Consider the following 17,762-nt stretch of genomic DNA (forward strand, 5'->3'; position numbering starts at 1 on the left):
TGAATATTCAAAATTAGAATTGAAATCTTGTAAGAGAAACCAAGAAAACATGACATCCAGGATATGTATCACAGACCCCACTTGCCAGCCTTATGTTTCTGCTTTATTTGTTTGATTCCCCGTGTGCAAAGAGGGTGTATTATTGGAGAAAGCCTCCAAAAAATAATAGCCATGTATTTAATGAGAGGGGTGTCAATGTAATTTTGCTTAAATTATATCAAAATACAAGTGAGATATGAGGAGTAGAAGACATCAAAGAGGCAATCCAACTTTTCCACGGCTCCTCCATCCTTCCTCTTGGAGGAACAAGTATCAGCAGAAAAAATGGCGGAGGCTACTGTGTCCTTTGCTGTGGAAAGGCTAGGCGATCTGTTAATTCAAGAGGCAAGTTTCTTATATGGGGTTACTAATAAAGTTGCGGAAATTCAGGCTGAGCTTAGGTGGATGAAATGTTTTCTGAAGGATGCGGATGCAAAACAAGATGAAGATGAGATGATTTGCAATTGGAATGCTGAAATTAGAGAGGCTGCATATGATGCTGAAGACCTTTTGCCTTCAGAGTTGCGCTGAGGAGGAGAAGGGGTCTCCAAAATATCCTCAAGAGGTATGCTTTCATCTTCTCTGAACTTATGGCAGTCCACATGGTTAGGACAGAGATTGATGCCATAAAAAACAAACTCTCCAGTCTCACTGCAAGTTTACAAAGGTATGACATAAATAAAATTAGAGGAGGAAGCTCAAGTTCCAGAAATAGCAGGCAACAACTGATCCGTAGGCCAACTTACTCCCACCTCGATGATGAAGATACAATTGGGGTGGGGGAAAGTACAAAGATTTTGGTGGAACGGCTGGTGGAACCAGACAAGAGATGCTCCGTTGTGTGCATATATGGTATGGGGGGTCTGGGAAAGACTACTCTTGCTAGAAAGGTTTACCATCATGTCCGTGTCAGGCGTCATTTTGATCATTTTGCTTGGAGTTCCATATCTCAATACTTGGACATCAGAGCTGTTGTGCAAGGAATACTGATCAAATTGACATCTCCTTCGGGAGAGCAGAGAAGGGAAATTGACAACATGAGTGATGATGAAGTATTGGAGAGATTGTATAAAATTCAAGAGGAAAAGAAATGTCTGGTGGTTCTTGATGATGTGTGGAGAAGACAAGATTGGGAGAGTCTAAGACCTGCCTTTCCAATTGGAAAGGAGGGCAGCAGGATTGTGGTCACCACTCGGTGCCAGGCAGCTTCAATTGTGGATCCAAACATGGCTTTCTTTCACCAACCAAAGTTTTTAACAGGGGAGGAGAGTTGGGAGCTTCTTCAGAGAAAAGCATTGCCAACTAGAAATGATGATGGTACAGGTATTTCTCATTGTGCCTCCAAAATTGGGCTTTCCTCTGAACAGTTTCTATTCTATCTTTTGTCAGTTCCATTTTATAAATTAGCTATAACACAAGGTTGAGTTGTCAAAGCAACAAGTCAATTGAAACAAGGGCTGTACCACATGGGACCAGTTTGAGCTTCTAGCTTGGGTCCATGCTGGAATTTGAACTTTTCCCCAAGAAATTGCATTACTCTAGTTCTTCAAGTAATTTTGTTTTTCTTGGTAATAGTTAATTATCAGAATATTTCTAATCAGATTCTCATAATTTGGTAGATCCTAGCATTGCCAACGTGGAGGAGTTGGGAAAGGAAATGGTAAGATATTGTGGAGGTTTGCCATTGGCTATTGTTGTGCTTGGTGGACTTCTAGCTACAAAACACACATTCTATGAGTGGGAGAGAGTTCAAAGAAATATTAAATCATACTTGAGAAGAGGCAAAGATAATTACGAGCAGCAAGGCAGTGGAGTGTCTGATGTGTTAGCTTTAAGTTATCAAGACTTGCCATACTACTTAAAATCATGCTTTCTCTATTTAGCCAATTTTCCTGAGGACTATGAAATACCAACCAGACCTTTGGTTCGAATGTGGGTGGCTGAAGGGATTATATCAGAGGCGAGAGAAGAAACATTGGAAGATGTTGCAGAAGGGTATCTGGATGAACTAATTGGAAGGTGTATGGTTCAAGCAGGAAGAGTAAGTTCAAACGGAAGAGTCAAAACTTGTCGCCTACATGACCTTATGCAAGATTTATGTTCATCAAAGGCAAAAGAAGAAAACTTTCTTGAGATTATTAATCTTCAGGAAGTAGAGACATTTTCATCCTCTAGAGTAACAACACTCGTTCCAAATAAAGTCCGAAGACGTGCCATATATCTAGATCAATCTATTCATATGGAGATTGTTAATAGAAATGAAGGTGCTAATAGCAACGCCAACTTGAACGTAGAGAATGGTATGCACCTTCGATCTCTCCTAATATTCTATCCACCAACAAAAAATTCAGTCCACTGGATGATGAGGAAGTTGGACTTGAAGAACTTCAAACTATTGAGAGTGCTTAGTCTTGAGGGACTTTCATTGGAAGAAAAATTACCAAGAGCAATTGGTAACCTAATACACTTGAAGTACTTAAGTCTTAAATATGCTAAGCTATTATGCTTTCCATCATCCATAAGAAATTTAAGTTGTATCCAAACTTTAGATTTACGGCTTGTCAGTGTTCATCGGGTAACTTGCTCTAAAGTACGTGATGTGATAGGTAGAATGAAATGGCTAAGACATCTTTGCCTTCCTCAATATCTTAATATGGATGACAGCAAGGTGCAATGGGACAGCCTAAGCAACTTGGAGACGCTAAAAAACTTTAATGCAAAGCAATGGGCTGTAAAGGATTTGGCACACTTGGCCAAGCTTCGGAAATTGAAGATAAATAATGTCAAAAGCTTTAAAGAGTTGGGGGTAATTCTCAAACCCTCTTGTCCCATTTCAAACATTCTTCATTCCTTGGTTTTGGATGATGTAAGTTCCAAAATTGAAGAAACAGATCTAAGGCAGTTATCTATATGCCAACATCTTTATAAGCTATTCTTGGGAGGAGAAATAAACAGTTTGCCTGGGCACCACCACTTCCCTCCAAACCTCATGAAGTTAACCTTATGGGAGTCTCACCTAAAACAGGATCCGATACCAATTTTAGAGAAGCTTCTTAACTTGACAACCCTACACTTAAAGATTGACTGTTACTTTGGGGAGGAAATGGTTTTCTCTGCACATGGGTTCCCTCGACTCAAGTATCTGCATGTCTCCTATATCGATTACTTAAGAAGGTTGAGGGTGGATAAAGGTGCAATGCCTAATCTTAAGAGTTTAACAATTGTTAGATGCAAATCATTGGAAATGGTTCCTGAAGGACTAAGGTATATCACTACCCTTCAAGCATTGGAGATCAAGTATATGCACAAAGAGTTCATGGAGAGGCTTCAAGTGATAAATGGAAAAGAAGGGGAGGATTTTTACAAAGTCCAACATGTGGCCTCCATCTCATTAATTGTTGGTAAGTCATTTGTACTTTTTCTTTTATCCTTCTACATATAAAAAAACACAAAAAAAAAGGCAAGAACTCCACATTTATCCATGAATTTTTTTACTACAGATTTTCATTCTACCAAAAATTCTTTCAAACAACTCTTTCATCATGTCATATGTTATATATTGAGAGAGAAAATGATTTTCTCTTCATATGATTTCCCTCTACTCAAATGTCTGCAACTCTCTAGCATCTATTGCTTTTTAAGGTTGAGGATATTGGACAAAGGTATGATGCCTAGTCTTAGAGAGTTTAACAATTGCTAACTATAAATCATTAGAAATGATTGCCGAAGGAGAGGATTTCTATCACTATCCTTAACAAATTGAAGTTTGAGTTAATGCCCAGAAAATTCGCAAAGAGGATTCAAGTGATAAATGGAGAAGGAGAGGATGTCTACAAAGTCCAACTTGGTGCCTTCCATCTCATTACTTGGCCATCCCATATGTAAGTCATTTGTACTTTTACTTTTCTTCTTCTGCACATACAAACACACCAAAAAACTGGCGAGCACCCCATTTTTCCCCATGAACTGCTTGACTACAAATTTTCATTCTTCATAAAAAATTCTTAAAAAAAATAAAAAAATAAAGAAAATCTTTCATGTCATATTATTATTCAACCATTTGTTTGTTTAAACTAATAGCGCATTAAAAAAATTAACCATTTGAGGAAAATTTGCTTAAATATAGGGGTTTTTAAATAATTCAATTGTTTAATATACCACAAACACAACTTGTAGTGGACCAAGTTCCTTTTCTTTGCCCCAAAAAATACACATTGTTTTCAGGGATTCAACTATTTATGGAAAGCTCATACATCAACTGCAAGATATGAAAAATAATTAAGCATTTGCTTCCTCAACCAATATTCCTGGCTGTTAATGCTTTTAGATGAGTTTGTGCATTAAAAAAACATGTTAAGGACAACATTTTGTTGTTGCTTTCGAGCACCCGTAGATTGAAGTTATGAATCAAAGTTTCACTTATTTTAACAGCCTTAAATTGTTGAAATGCCGCTTCTAACCATGATTTTGATTATGAGGTACCTAAAGATGAAGAGAGAAGGAGCAACCACTGAATGAAAAACTTACTGATGGATTTCATCCAATAGGCCCTGATGGTGAAGTAATGCTAAATGGCAGCAGTGACTTGTGAGCAGCCAGCCTAATTGGGAAATTAGTGTAGTCCTCCACCTTTCACTGCTTCATGCCCAGTACTCTTTTACTAAGTAGAATGCGTGCTGTGGTAGATGAAATTCAACTGTCTGTGATCTGAAAACAATGTTCTCTCTCTGTCTTTTTTTTTCTCCTCTTAATAGTTGGTGTGTTGCCATAAAACCTTTGCTAGTTTTCTTGATGTCGGGATTGTTTTTGGAAGGTTCAGATTGTGCTTTTTTGTGATGCTTCATTGTCCTGTTGTGTACAATAAAAGTGGTTGTTTCAATGCAATTTCCCTTTGTTTCTTTGGCTTTTTTAACAGCTTGTGCTTTCATATGCCCATCCAGAAAAGAAAAAGAGAAAACCCCAATTGTTCTAACATCATCTCCCTAGTATAGCACAAGTATGGCAAGCAGTAGGAAGTAAATCAACCAATTGAACTGCATCTATATCCTGGGATATTAAACAATACATCTTCCTTTTTTCCCCCCTTTTTACTCTTTTGCATGTCCTGCGCAATAAAGATTTGCATTTGGTAACTTAATTAGTCCCATTGAATCTTCCTGTGGAAGGTCCCATTTGAGGAATTCAAGGTGGTCTTTCCATCAATGAGGATTGGGGAGTCATCTCCAAATTCAGTGGGCATGGAGTAGCTAAGCTCCCATTCAGCTTCCTTAAGCACCTTCAGTATCTCCTCCACAACTATCTTGCTTCCCTCAGCAGATAAATCAATCCCATCTTTGGAAAAGGAAATGAAACTTAACTTCCTACACTATAAACTTCTAGCCATCAAAGTAGCTCTAAAATGTAAATCTGAGGAAAACAAGAAAATGATATGCAAGCATCTATTTTATTCATCTTCACAAACAGAAGATCATTGAAAAGGAGGACCGTATGATTGGGTTGATTCTACTCTGTACTATCCTTGAGCTATACTTCTGTCTTTTGGTAATTGGAATCCAAGCGCCTTGACCCACACACCATTGACATGTTGCTTTCCCATGGTCACAGAGATATCATATATGGGAGCTGAATTGTAATTTGGGTGAGTGACAGAGTTGAGCAGTTTGCAAATGGAGCTCAGGAGACTAGTGTTGGTAATTAATTGGAATGGAGAAGGAATTGCTTGCGATGTAACCTCTGCCCAGCAGCAGTGTCCAAAACCTCCTCAAGAGGTATGCTTGGATCTTTTCCACAGGTAGACCACTCCAAAAGATTGGAGAGAGAGGTCGAGTTGTTAAAATCAGTATCTCCAACCTCACAATTGGAAATGGGGCGTGTCCGGTAGACTCTAGTTGTTTAAAATCAGCTGACACCCCTGTTTTCCCTCCCGAGCTGCAGAGAATATTTGTAAGAAGTAGAATTGGATGTAAAGAGAACCTTTGAGTAGAAGAGGAGAAAGAAATTGCCAATATGCCCAGGTGAAGAAGTGATTCCTCCATCCAGAACACTCAATAACACAACTGAATAAACTTACCCCAGCCGCAGAGTATATTTGGAAGAAGTAGAGATTCTTTGAGTAGGAGAGTAGAATATCAATTGCCAATATCCCAAAGCAAAGAAGTGATTCTTCCGTCCATAACATTCAAAAACACAACAGAATACCTCTAAACCTACCATCAATTCAAATTAAGAGCCAAAATAGGTTTCTGTGAAAGACAAAAAGAGAAAAATGGCAGAGGCTATTGTTTCCTTTGCTGTGGAAAGGCTAGGTGACCTGTTAATCCAACAGGCAAGTTTCTTACATGGGGTGAGCGACAAAGTTACTGAAATTCAAGCTGAGCTAAGGACGATGAAATGCTTTCTGAGAGATGCAGATGCAAGACAATATGAAAGTGAGGTTATTCGCAATTGGGTTGCAGAAATCAGAGAGGCAGCTTATGATACCGAGGACATCATAGAGACTTATGCCTCCAAGGCTGCGCTGAGCAGGAGAAGCGGCCTCCAAAACAATCTCAAGAGGTATGCTTGCTTCTTATCAGAATTTAAAGCACTCCATGAGGTTGGAACAGAGATTGACGCCATAAAAAGCAGAATCTCCCGTCTGACTGCAAGTTTACAAAGCTATAACATAAGGAGCATAGCAGAAGGAGAAGGCTCTGGTTTCAGAACTGAGAGCCAACGATTGCCTAGGAGGACTTATTCCCATGTTGTCGATGAAGATACAGTTGGGGTGGAGGATGGCGTGGAGATTTTGCTGGAACAGTTGATGAAACCAGACAAGATATGCTCGGTTGTTTCCATATGCGGCATGGGGGGTCTGGGAAAGACTACTCTTGCCAAGAAGGTTTATCATCATGCTCATGTTAGGCGTCATTTTGACCATGTTGCTTGGAGTTCCATATCTCAATACTTCAATATCAGAGATGTTGTACAAGGAATATTGATCCAGCTCACCTCTGCTAATGAAGAGCACAAAAAGAAAATCCGCAACATGAGGGATGAGGAGCTATTCGAGAGCGTGTATAAAATTCAAGAGGAAAAGAAATGTCTTTTGATTCTGGATGATATGTGGAAAATAGGGGACTGGGAGAATCTAAAACCTGCCTTTCCACTGCATAAGGCGGGTAGTAAAATACTGCTCACCACTCGGATCCAAGCAGTGGCTTCATATGCGGATCCACAAGGCTTTTTGTACCAACCAGAGCTTTTATCTGAGGAGAAGAGTTGGGAGCTTCTTCGAACCAAAGCATTCCCCAGAGATGATAAGAGAGGTATTTTTCAACACATCCAAAAGCATTTTTCTATTATTTTCCTTTCCAATTAGATTTCATAGCTACAACATTGGACTGTCACGATGAGAAGTAAATGTTAGGTTTATGCTAAACCAACCTAGGTGAATTGGGTACTGGTTTCTTTCTCCTGTTTTTACAAATATGATTTTAGATGAATGCAAATGGCTATTTAAGAAATACATAGAAAACATGATGAATGAACAATTGTATATAAAATAAAGAGAGAACTGGTAGAGAAATTTTAAACTAGATTTTATAATTGTGGCTCAACGTAACCCTACTTACATCCATTTTCATCAAACTCCAAATGAAATTTGGGTTCCACTATTCTCAGGCTTGTCAATCAAAACAAAGCCTTCAAACTTTTACAATTAAATTATAGTTCCAATGAACCTTTTCATGAGGAGATGTCTAACACTAAAGTCCTCGAATATTATCCCATGCTTGGCAAATCCCCTCATGCAATCCCCACACTCGAGCAATCTTATAACGTTACAATTTGAATAAACTTGCTAGTACAAGTTTAAGATCAAAAGCATACAAGACAAAACATGATTTAGAAAAATATAAAGGAAATTAAATGAGAAAATTGGCAATATATGCAATTTCATTTACAAAAATAATGCAACAATAAGCATGCATAAGGTAGATTATTGAAACATGCAAGCACATAAGCATTTTATATTTCCTAAGGTTTCATAAATTATATCTTCTTTTTTTTTTATCTCAGCCTTATGCTAGCAATTATTACCCATTTGATGAGATTATTAAAGATTTTTCTATGCATGATCATAATTCAAAATATTATCTATTTTGCCTCATGAAAATTTTAAATCAAAAGGATAAAATAGCAAAAAAGAAAAAGAAATCAAGTATTTCTAAGATAAGAACAGAGACTTTTACCCCTCTTGAATTAATTTTGTTCTTTGATGATAAGTGGTGTTATCTTTAAGCCTATTAAGATTCTTTATTTGCTTTTTCTCTTTAATGTAGAGTTTTCTTTTATTTTTCATTTGGCCTTGCATTCTTTTCCATTTTTCCTTGTTGTGAAGTCAAGTTTTATCAATATTCTTCTTCAATCCTTAACTCATCATCACTTTTACAATCTCTCAGCAAAAAAGTTTTATAAATCAAAAACAAAAATTGCTTCATCATCAAAGTAAATCAAGTTTTTCCAAAGACTTCTTTTGATTTGAAAAATATTAAGCACTTGCATTCATATGATAAATCAAAAGATGATTTTTAAAAAAAAAAAAAAAAATCAATGATTTATACTTTGCAAATTGATATTGAAATTAAGGCATTTTAAATTTAGGAGAGATATCATTACCAACAAATTCTCAATGTCGATAATCCCTTTTTTTACATTGTTTCAAGGTAAGCGTATCTTCTTTTCTTATTGGTTGGATCCCTACAAATCATATTCAATTAACTTTAATACTCATATTTTTTTGTTCCTAAAAGGTTATCATTTTTCTCCTTTGGAATTCAACATTTGTATCCGTTGCAAATTCCAATTTAAATGGTATTCCCATAGCAGAGTTATGGAATTTCAGTTTATGGGGGCTAGTATGGGATTTGTAATAGGTGAGAAAATTACCCATTTGATCAAATATGCCACCAATGAATTTCTACCTCTTATTCTAGTGTGTTCTTCTGGAGGAGCACATATGGAAGAAGGAAGTTTGAGCTTGATGCAAATGTCTAAAATATCTTCCACTTTATAATATGATTATCAATCAAATATAAAACAAAAATCTTTCATAAATTTAATTATAAACTGTAAACATTCTCAACATTGTTAAATAGGTTTTTTTCTTGGTATACCTTACCTAGCAAAGCACAAAAAAAATAAGTAGTCTTCTCTTTCCGTATCCAATCAATACAAGTTCCTATATCTGGATTCTAATAACTAATAAAAAGAATATACCAACACCAATATTATCTAAATCCTGAAATGTAAATTCCTAGACATTCTCCTACATCTGATTGCTTACGCTATTCTAAATCACTAAGAAAAAAGAGACAAAAAGAAGACAGCCCTCCTCTTTGATGATTCTAGTCATAAACACTAAATATGACATTAAAGGGCAATTACAACTAAAATAACTACCTCCCCCATAAAAATTACAAATGGTGCTTAGATTACTTTCTAAAGTCTCTTTCACAAAATAATTTTTATAATACTTTTCACTTTTATGAGGCTTGTAACCTTATCCCTTCTCATCAAAAATACATTTTTCGATTTACTAAATCATATTGAAAATCTCTTATCCATTGGAAATTTTTCAAGAGAGGATATGAGTCATTCTTTTTTTTTTTTTTTTTTTTTTCAAAACTTCATTTTCTTTGGCAAAAATCATTTTATCTTTCTTTGGATAAAGTCTTCCTCCCTTGATCTTCTTAGGTTTGATATACTTCATAAACTTCTTAGAAATGAGATCAAAGTTTTCATCTTCACTTTCCCCCTCTTTATCGCCAATTGGTAAAGTTTTGAATGCAATATCATATTTCTTCTTTTCTTTAACTCTTTGATGCTTGTTCATGTGTATCTCGTGAGTCATAAGTGACCTAATTAGTTCTTCAAGAGGCAGTGTGGTGGGATCTTTAACTTCTTGGATGGCAATCACCTTAGCTTCACACTATTTTGATAAAAACCTCAAAATCTTTGACTTTCTCCACTTCAATGAAGGTCTTTCCCAAACCATGAAGTTTATTTATAATCTTCATAAACTTAGTAAACATCTCACCAATGGATTCAAAAATTTTCATTGAAAACAATCATAATTATTCACAAAGATACTTATCTTAAATTCTTTTACTTGGTTGGTGCCTTCATAAGTAATTTGTAGGAGTGGCAATATATCTTTAACCTATTATATTTGTTTCGAAAAAAAAAACAAAAAAAAAAAAAACATAAGTGAGTTCCATAATTTGAGAAACTTTTGCATCTTTAACATAAAATTCTTGAGGAAACCAAACAAGATAAACTCCTTAACATTTTGAAAACTTTTTAAACCATGAATAACACTAATCAATTGTAGTTTTTATTTAGAAAAATTCTTCATCCAATTTTGAAAAGATTCAAGGCCCGTTTGAAATCAATTGGATGAGTTTTGACATGTTAGGTGCTTTAATAATAATATGCATTCCTAACTTAGTACAAACCACAATCTTACATAAAAGTAACCTAAAAATGATCTATGTAAACCTTCTTGATATTCTCTTTTCTCCATATATCTTCTACAAGATAGTTCTATGGAAATCTTCTTGTCTAATTCACTAAATTAGAAAACGTTAAATCTAATCCTTATTTTGTTATCATCAAAACATAAGTTAAAAAACCTTGGTCTAATAATAAATTGAAATTAGGGTTACAAATTAAAACATGGGACCGATTTGAGCTCTTAGGTTATGTTGCCCATGTTCATGGTAGGACTTTGAATTTTTTTCCAACTTTTTGTGAGTTATGGATGAATAATTGTATAATTTATCTATTAAAATGGTGTAATTTTACAAAAACTATTTAGAAGATTGATGACTAGTATATGTTGTATAAGAAAGAGAAACACAAAGAAAGTCTTGTAAATTGGTTACTTTTTATGCTACATGAGATTTTTATGCTAAATTGCATTACCCTCATTAGAATGCTTACCATAATATTCTTAATCAATTTCTTATGATTTTCTAGATCCGACCACTATTAACCAGATGGAGTTGTTGGGAAAGGAAATGGCTAAATGTTGTGGAGGTTTGCCACTGGCGATTGTTGTGCTTGGAGGACTTCTGGCTACAAAACACCATACCTATGAATGGGAAAGGGTTCATAAACATACTAAATCATACTTGAGAAAAGGTAAAGACAAATACGAGCAGCAAGGTAGTGGAGTGTCGGATGTGTTAGCTCTCAGCTACCAAGATGTTCCATACCAATTAAAATCATGTTTCCTCTATTTGGGCCATTTCCCTGAGGACCACGAAATACACACAAAAACTTTGGTACAAATGTGGGTGGCCGAAGGGATTGTGTCACGAGTGGGAGAAGAAACATCGGAGGATGTTGCAGAAGGGTATCTCGATGAGCTAATTGGAAGGTGTATGGTTCAAGTAGGAAGAAGGAGTTCAAATGGAAGAGTCAAAACTTGCCGACTACATGACCTTATGCGAGATTTATGCTTGTCAAAGGCACAGGAAGAAAATTTTCTTGAGATTGTCAATCTTCAGCAGATGGAGACATTTTCATCTTCCATGCCAACAACACGCACCTCAAATAAAGTCCGAAGACGTGCCATATATCTGGATCAATGCGGTCCTTTAGAGAGTGTTGAAGAGGCTAGACTACCGTCTAAAAATGAAGATGAAGATGCCAATAGCTATGTCAATTTGAACCCACAAAATGGTACACACCTTCGGTCTCTGCTAATATTCAGTATGCGAGATTCATCGGTAATCCCCTGGGTGCTGAGAAAGACTGACTGGAAGAACTTCAAATTATTAAGAGTGTTAAGTCTTGAGGAACTTATTTTGGAAGAAAATATACCTAAGGCATTAGGCAACCTAATACACTTGAAGTACTTAAGTTTAAAATTTGCTTCTTTGCCAAGTTTCCCATCATCTATAAGAAATTTAGGTTGTATCCAAACATTGGATTTACGATTTTATTGTGTCGATGGTCAACCGATAAATTGTTTTGGAATAAATAAAGTGATAGGAAGGATGAAATGGCTAAGGCATCTCTACCTTCCTCTAGAGCTTAAGGTGGATAATAGTAAGGTGCAATGGGACAACCTAAGCAACTTGGAGACACTAAAAAACTTTGATGGAGAACAATGGGATGTACAAGATTTGGCCCAGTTGACCAAGCTTAGGAAATTGCTGATAAAAAATATCAAAAGCTTTAAAGAGTTTGTGATGATCCTCAATCCCTCCTGTCCCATTTCAAACAACCTCGAGTCCTTGGTTTTGGATGAAGTAAGGGCCACCATGGAAGAAACAGATCTGAGGCAATTATCGATATGTCAACATCTTTATAAGGTATACCTAGGAGGAGCAATAAGCAATCTACCTGAGCACCACCACTTGCCTCCGAACCTCACCAAGTTAACCTTGTGGGAGTCTCGCCTAAGACAGGATCCGATGCCAATTCTGGAGAAGCTTCTTAACTTGACAACCCTGTACTTATGCTCTAATTTTTACTCTGGGGAGGAAATGGTTTTCTCTGCAAATGGGTTCCCTCAACTCAAATATTTGCAACTTTTCGCTGTCTATGCCTTAAAAAGGTTGTGGGTGGACGAAAGTGCAATGCCTAGTCTAAAGCATTTATCGATTGACGCATGCTTATCATTGGAAATGGTTCCTGAAGGGTTGAGATATATCACTACGCTTCAGATATTGGAAATTGGGTCTATGCCCAATGAATTCATGCAGAGGCTTCAAGTGATAAATGGAATAGAAGGGGAGGATTTCTACAAAGTCCGACACGTGCCCTCCATCTCATTCATGAATTATTGGTAAGTCATTTATTTCTACTCGTTCTTTTCTCCTTCCACGTATACAAACACGTTAGAAAACAATTGGCAATCACTCAATTTTTATCCACCAACTGTATGACTACAGATTTTCATTCTCCCCAAAAATTCCTTCACATCATATTATTATTCAACTATTTGTTTGTTTATTCAAAATTACTGCTCTCTTCAAACTTGCTATTAATTTCAACAGCCCTTCCATTTCAATATTCTTTTATTAACAGATAATTTTAGAAGTCCTTCTAACTATGATTCCATGTTTAAGGGATGGGTGAGTATCTAAGGAGAGGCAGAAACCCATGAAGAAAAACTTGGATTGCAGATTCAGTCCAATGGGAATGGATTATGGAGAAGTAATGGTAAATGGCAATTGTTACTTGTTAGCAAGCAGCCTAGTTGGAATAATGACGGAGTCCTCCACCTTTCACTGAATCATGCATGTTATACATCATGGATGCGGCTTCGTTACTGTCTTATCAACTATATTAAGCGTGCTACTACATGATATTAGATTTATTTGATCTGAACACAATATTCCAACGATTTTTTTCTTTCTTTCTTTCTTTTCAATTGGTGTGTTGGCTTGTTTATGACTGAATCTGGTATTGTTTTTTCTGATGGTTGTGACTTTGCATCTGTCGTCATGTTATGTGCCAAAAGAAAATGGATATTTTAATAAAATTCCCCCTTGTTTCTTTGGTTTTTTTTAAGCAGCTTGTGCTTCCATATACTGATCCAGACAAAGAAAAAGGGAAATCGCCATTTTTCTAACATCATCTTCATAGCATAGAACAAGAGTGGGGAGCTACCAACCACTAGACAGTAAATCAAACAATTGAACTGCACCTATAGCACTATAAAATATGTAATGCAGCATTGTACGTAACAATTACTTTAATTACACATATTTGGCCACTTCCAATGAGCAATAGCACTATAAAATATGTAGATATTCATCTGTCAATCTCAAGTTCTGTCCTATTTCCCTTTTTTTTCTCTCTTTCTCTCTCTCTGCATGTCCTGGGCAATGAAGATGCATATTGGTTTTGTGTTAGTTTTGGGGGAGTATTCCCATGTAGGAAACATAGGCAAAGGATGGGTTCCAAATTCAGTGGGCATGGACTTCCAGCGTAGACTTGCCTCCCATTCAGCTTCCTTCAGCAGCTTCAGTATCTCCTCCACAACTGTCTTGCTTCCCTCAGCAGATAAGTGAACCCCATCTGTGGAAAAGTATAAGGTAATAATTGAAGACTTCACTACTACTAAAAACAATGCAACTCGTTATGAATGATGTATTTCCATCTTCCAATATTTAGTTTTCCTAAAGACGACTATTTTACCCAACAAAGTGGGACAAAAACTCCTGTCCTGAAAGTGGGGAGTGGAAGATTTCTCTGCAGTACATTCAAGAACAGAAACTCTAGAAGGATTTTTAACTGTCACAATTTAACCAACATCCATTGAGAAATGAGCTTGCCCCCAAAATCACATATCCGTAGCCAGTAGGAATCAGGACATGATAACACTACCATAGTATATATAGATGGCCAGGTAAAACTGAAAACTGAATATTCAAAGTTGTTCTAGACATGTATAGCTGAGATAAACAAGAAACTAATAGGCAAACATCTCATTCATTCATCTTCACAAACAGAAGATCATTGTGTCCAGTAGATGAAGATAGAAGATACCACTGCTGCATGAAAGTCATTGGCAGAGATATTGGACATTGAGTATATGCCAAAAGGATTCATTCATAGGCTTTAAGTGATAAATGGAAAAGAAGGGGAAGATTTCTACGAAGTCCAAGTGCCCTTCATCTCATTAATTGTTGGTAAGTCATTAATTTGTACTTTTTCCTTTTTTTCATCAACATATACAAACACATCAAAAAATTGGCAACCACTCCATTTTTTTCCGCCAACTGTTTGACTACGCTTTTCATTTTATCCAAAAATTCTTTCATGTCAAATTATTATTCAACCGTCCGTTTGTTTATTCAAAATTACCTCTCTGTTTTCAAGACCTGTTATTTATTTCATTCAAACAAACACAGAATTAAAAAGATTAACCAATTCAAGAAATTTTGATTAAATGTTCTAGGTGTTCTATCCTTCTACATCTAAAAAAACACAAAAAAAAAAAAAGGCAAGAACTCAGCTTTTATCCACGAATTGTTTGACTACAGATTTTTATTCTACCAAAATTTCTTTCAAACAATTCTTTCATCATGTCATATATATATATATATATATTGAGAGAGAAAATGATATTTCTCTTCAAATGGTTTCCCTCCACTCAAATGTCTGCAACTCTCTAGCATCTATTGCTTTTTATGGTTGAGGGTATTGGACAAAGGTATGATGCCTAGCTAGCTAGTCTTAGAGGGTTTAACAATTGCTTACTATAAATTATTAGAAATGATTCCTGAAGGACTAAGGTATATCCTTAATGAATCAAAGTTGTGTTAATTCCCTGAAAATTTTCAAACAGGATTCAAGTGATGATTGGAGAAGGAGAGGATTTCTATGATGTCCAACTTGGTGCCATCCATCTCATTACTTGGTCATCCCATATGTAGGTCATATGTACTTTCACTTTTTCTCCTTCTGCACATACAAACACACCAAAAATTTTGCAAGCACCCCATTTTTCTCCATGAACTGCTTGACTACAAATTTTCATTCTGCATAAAAATTCTTTCCAAAAAAAAAAAATCTTTCATTTCATACCATTATTCAACGACTTATTTGTTATTCAAAATTGCTTGTCTTCTCAACCTTCCCTTTATTTCATTCAAACTAATGCAGAACCAAAAAAAAGTTCATTCGAGGAAAATTTGATTAAATATAGGTGTTTTTAAATAATTAGATTGTTTAATAATAGCAAATACTACGTTTGCCCCAAAAAAAGTACACATTGTTGTCAGGGATTCAACTACTTATGGATTGCTCATAGGTCTACTGCATGATATGAAAAATAAGTATTTGCCTCCACAACCAATATTCCTATTAATGCCTTTTGATGAATTTGAGCATAAAAAACATATTAAGGATGACATTTTGTTGTTGTTTTCCTGCACCCATACATTGAAGTCATGAGCCATAGTTTTGCATATTTTCACAGCCTTAAATTGTTGAAATGCTGCTTCTAACTATGATTTCAATTACGAGGTACCTAAAGATGAAGACCAAAGAGCAACCACTGAAGAAAAACTTTACTGATGGATTTCATCCAATAGGCCCTGGTGGTGAAGTAATGCTAAATGGCAGTAGAGGCTTGTGAGCAACTAGCCTAATTGGGAAATTGGTGTAGTCCTCCACCTTGCACTGCTTCATGCCCATTACTGTTTTATTAAGTAGAATGAGTGCACTAGTAGATGAAACCCGACTTTCTGTGATATGAACACAACGTTAACATTCTTCTCTTTTAATTTTTTCTTAATAGTTGTCTGTTTGGCATAAAACCTTTGCTAGCTTTCTTGACGTTGGGATTGTTTTTGGGAGGTTCAGACTCTGCTTTTTGATGCTTCGTTGTCCTGTTGTGTACAATAGACTTGGATGTTTCAATGCAATTTCCCTCTGTTTCTTTGGTTCTTTTTAACAGTTTTTGCATCCATATACCCATATAGAAAAAGAAAAAGAGAAAACCACAATTTTTATAACACCATCTTCATAGTATAGCAGAAGTGTGGTCAGCAGTAGGCAGTAAATCAGCTGAATGAACTGCATCTATATACTGCTATAAAATAATCATTTTTTATAAGAATAAACTATTTATTTAACACAATAAAAAACAAAAAACTTAACACTTGATAAAACTTTATACTTATTACTTAATGATTTAAATTGACTTTAAGTTAAATTATGCTTAAATTGTCAACTTAAAACTTATTACTTTTAAATTAAGATTGTTTGATAAAATTAATTTAAAATTTGTTCTAAATCATCAAATTAACATATTTATCCTCATAAATTATAATCAAGGTAAAAAATGTCGAGTAACTATGAAGATTGTAGAGTAGGATAACTAGGGTAAATGGGAGTAAAAAAAATAAAATAAAGATGTGAACTTAATAATAAATTAATTGTTTTTACTAATTACTTAAATTTATTTTTTACTTTAAGTTATATTATAATTAAATTATTTTACCAAACATATTTAATTTACTTAATGACTTAAATTAAATTATTAAGTCACATTAAGTTATTAAGTTGGTTTACTAAACACCCGACCACTAAGTAAAAAATAAATAATTTAAAATAAATAATTTAATACTTAATAAAATTAAAAGGGTGTTTAGTAAATCAACTTAATGACTTAAATGACTTAATAACTTAAACTTAATATAACAACTTAAAGTTAAAAATGACTTTAAGTATTAAGTCAAAATAATTAACTTATTTTTTTATTCCAAATATCTTTTGTCTTATTTACCCATATTTAACAATCATAACTTCACATCCATAACTTATTTTTTATAGTAATTTTCTAAGGTTATCTTATATATTTACAATACTTTAAGTATGGATGTTTAATAAATAAATTTACTACTTAAGATTAATAAAAATATATGTTAGTTATAATTAATGATGATAGACATTAATTACAACTCATGAAGTTAAATATGTTTTGATAACTTTAAATAAATTTTAAGTTAATTTTATCAAATAACTTTAATACTTAAAGTAAAAAAATAAGTAATAAGTTTTAAGTTAAGGGAATGCTTGATACAACTTAATACTTATTACTTAATGACTTAAGTTAACTTTAAGTTAAAATATACTTTAATTTTTTTATTTGAAATTTATTACTTAATTATTACTTTAAGCATTATGGTTGTTTGATAAAATTAACTTAAAATTTA

General features: G+C 34.8%; 2 protein-coding genes, 1 long non-coding RNA gene and 1 pseudogene across 5 annotated transcripts; 3 read left to right on the top strand and 1 right to left on the bottom strand.

The window, feature by feature from the left end:
- The first annotated feature begins 288 nt into the window (after positions 1–288).
- Positions 289–4,931, top strand: LOC117927833 (disease resistance protein RPP8-like). 3 transcript variants are annotated; one of them, XM_034847526.1, is made up of 4 exons: positions 289–1,362; positions 1,659–3,440; positions 3,822–3,920; positions 4,518–4,931. In XM_034847526.1, the coding sequence occupies exons 1-3, from the start codon at positions 630–632 to the stop codon at positions 3,845–3,847; spliced, it is 2,541 nt and encodes an 846-aa protein (XP_034703417.1). In that variant the 5' UTR covers positions 289–629; the 3' UTR covers positions 3,848–3,920; positions 4,518–4,931. The 3 variants fall into 3 exon arrangements, with proteins under 3 accessions (XP_034703417.1, XP_034703416.1, XP_034703415.1); XM_034847525.1 differs by having other exon boundaries at positions 4,528–4,931; XM_034847524.1 differs by having other exon boundaries at positions 1,659–4,931.
- A 94-nt stretch (positions 4,932–5,025) lies between these two features.
- The window catches only part of LOC117928518, a 55,503-nt pseudogene continuing 42,766 nt past the window's right edge, over positions 5,026–17,762 (bottom strand).
- LOC117927468 (putative disease resistance protein At1g50180) lies at positions 6,270–13,513 on the top strand. The gene is made up of 3 exons (XM_034846952.1): positions 6,270–7,346; positions 11,059–12,877; positions 13,161–13,513. The coding sequence occupies exons 1-3, from the start codon at positions 6,305–6,307 to the stop codon at positions 13,168–13,170; spliced, it is 2,871 nt and encodes a 956-aa protein (XP_034702843.1). The 5' UTR covers positions 6,270–6,304; the 3' UTR covers positions 13,171–13,513.
- LOC117927470 lies at positions 15,182–16,339 on the top strand. Its single transcript, XR_004653355.1, has 3 exons — positions 15,182–15,253; positions 15,389–15,472; positions 16,079–16,339. It is a non-coding gene; the product is annotated as an uncharacterized LOC117927470 (long non-coding RNA).

This window comes from Vitis riparia, chromosome 13, assembly GCF_004353265.1.
Source record: "Vitis riparia cultivar Riparia Gloire de Montpellier isolate 1030 chromosome 13, EGFV_Vit.rip_1.0, whole genome shotgun sequence".
Classification (NCBI taxonomy): domain Eukaryota; kingdom Viridiplantae; phylum Streptophyta; class Magnoliopsida; order Vitales; family Vitaceae; genus Vitis; species Vitis riparia.

What these genes read in the sequence shown, in the direction of transcription:
- LOC117927468 (XM_034846952.1), top strand. Translation starts at nt 6,305, where the DNA reads ATGGCAGAGGCTATTGTTTCCTTTGCTGTGGAAAGGCTAGGTGACCTG. An exon ending in CCCCAGAGATGATAAGAGAG is followed by an intron (nt 7,347 to 11,058) that starts GTATTTTTCAAC and finishes ATGATTTTCTAG; the next exon opens with ATCCGACCACTATTAACCAG.
- LOC117927833 (XM_034847524.1), top strand. Translation starts at nt 630, where the DNA reads ATGGCAGTCCACATGGTTAGGACAGAGATTGATGCCATAAAAAACAAA. An exon ending in TAGAAATGATGATGGTACAG is followed by an intron (nt 1,363 to 1,658) that starts GTATTTCTCATT and finishes ATAATTTGGTAG; the next exon opens with ATCCTAGCATTGCCAACGTG.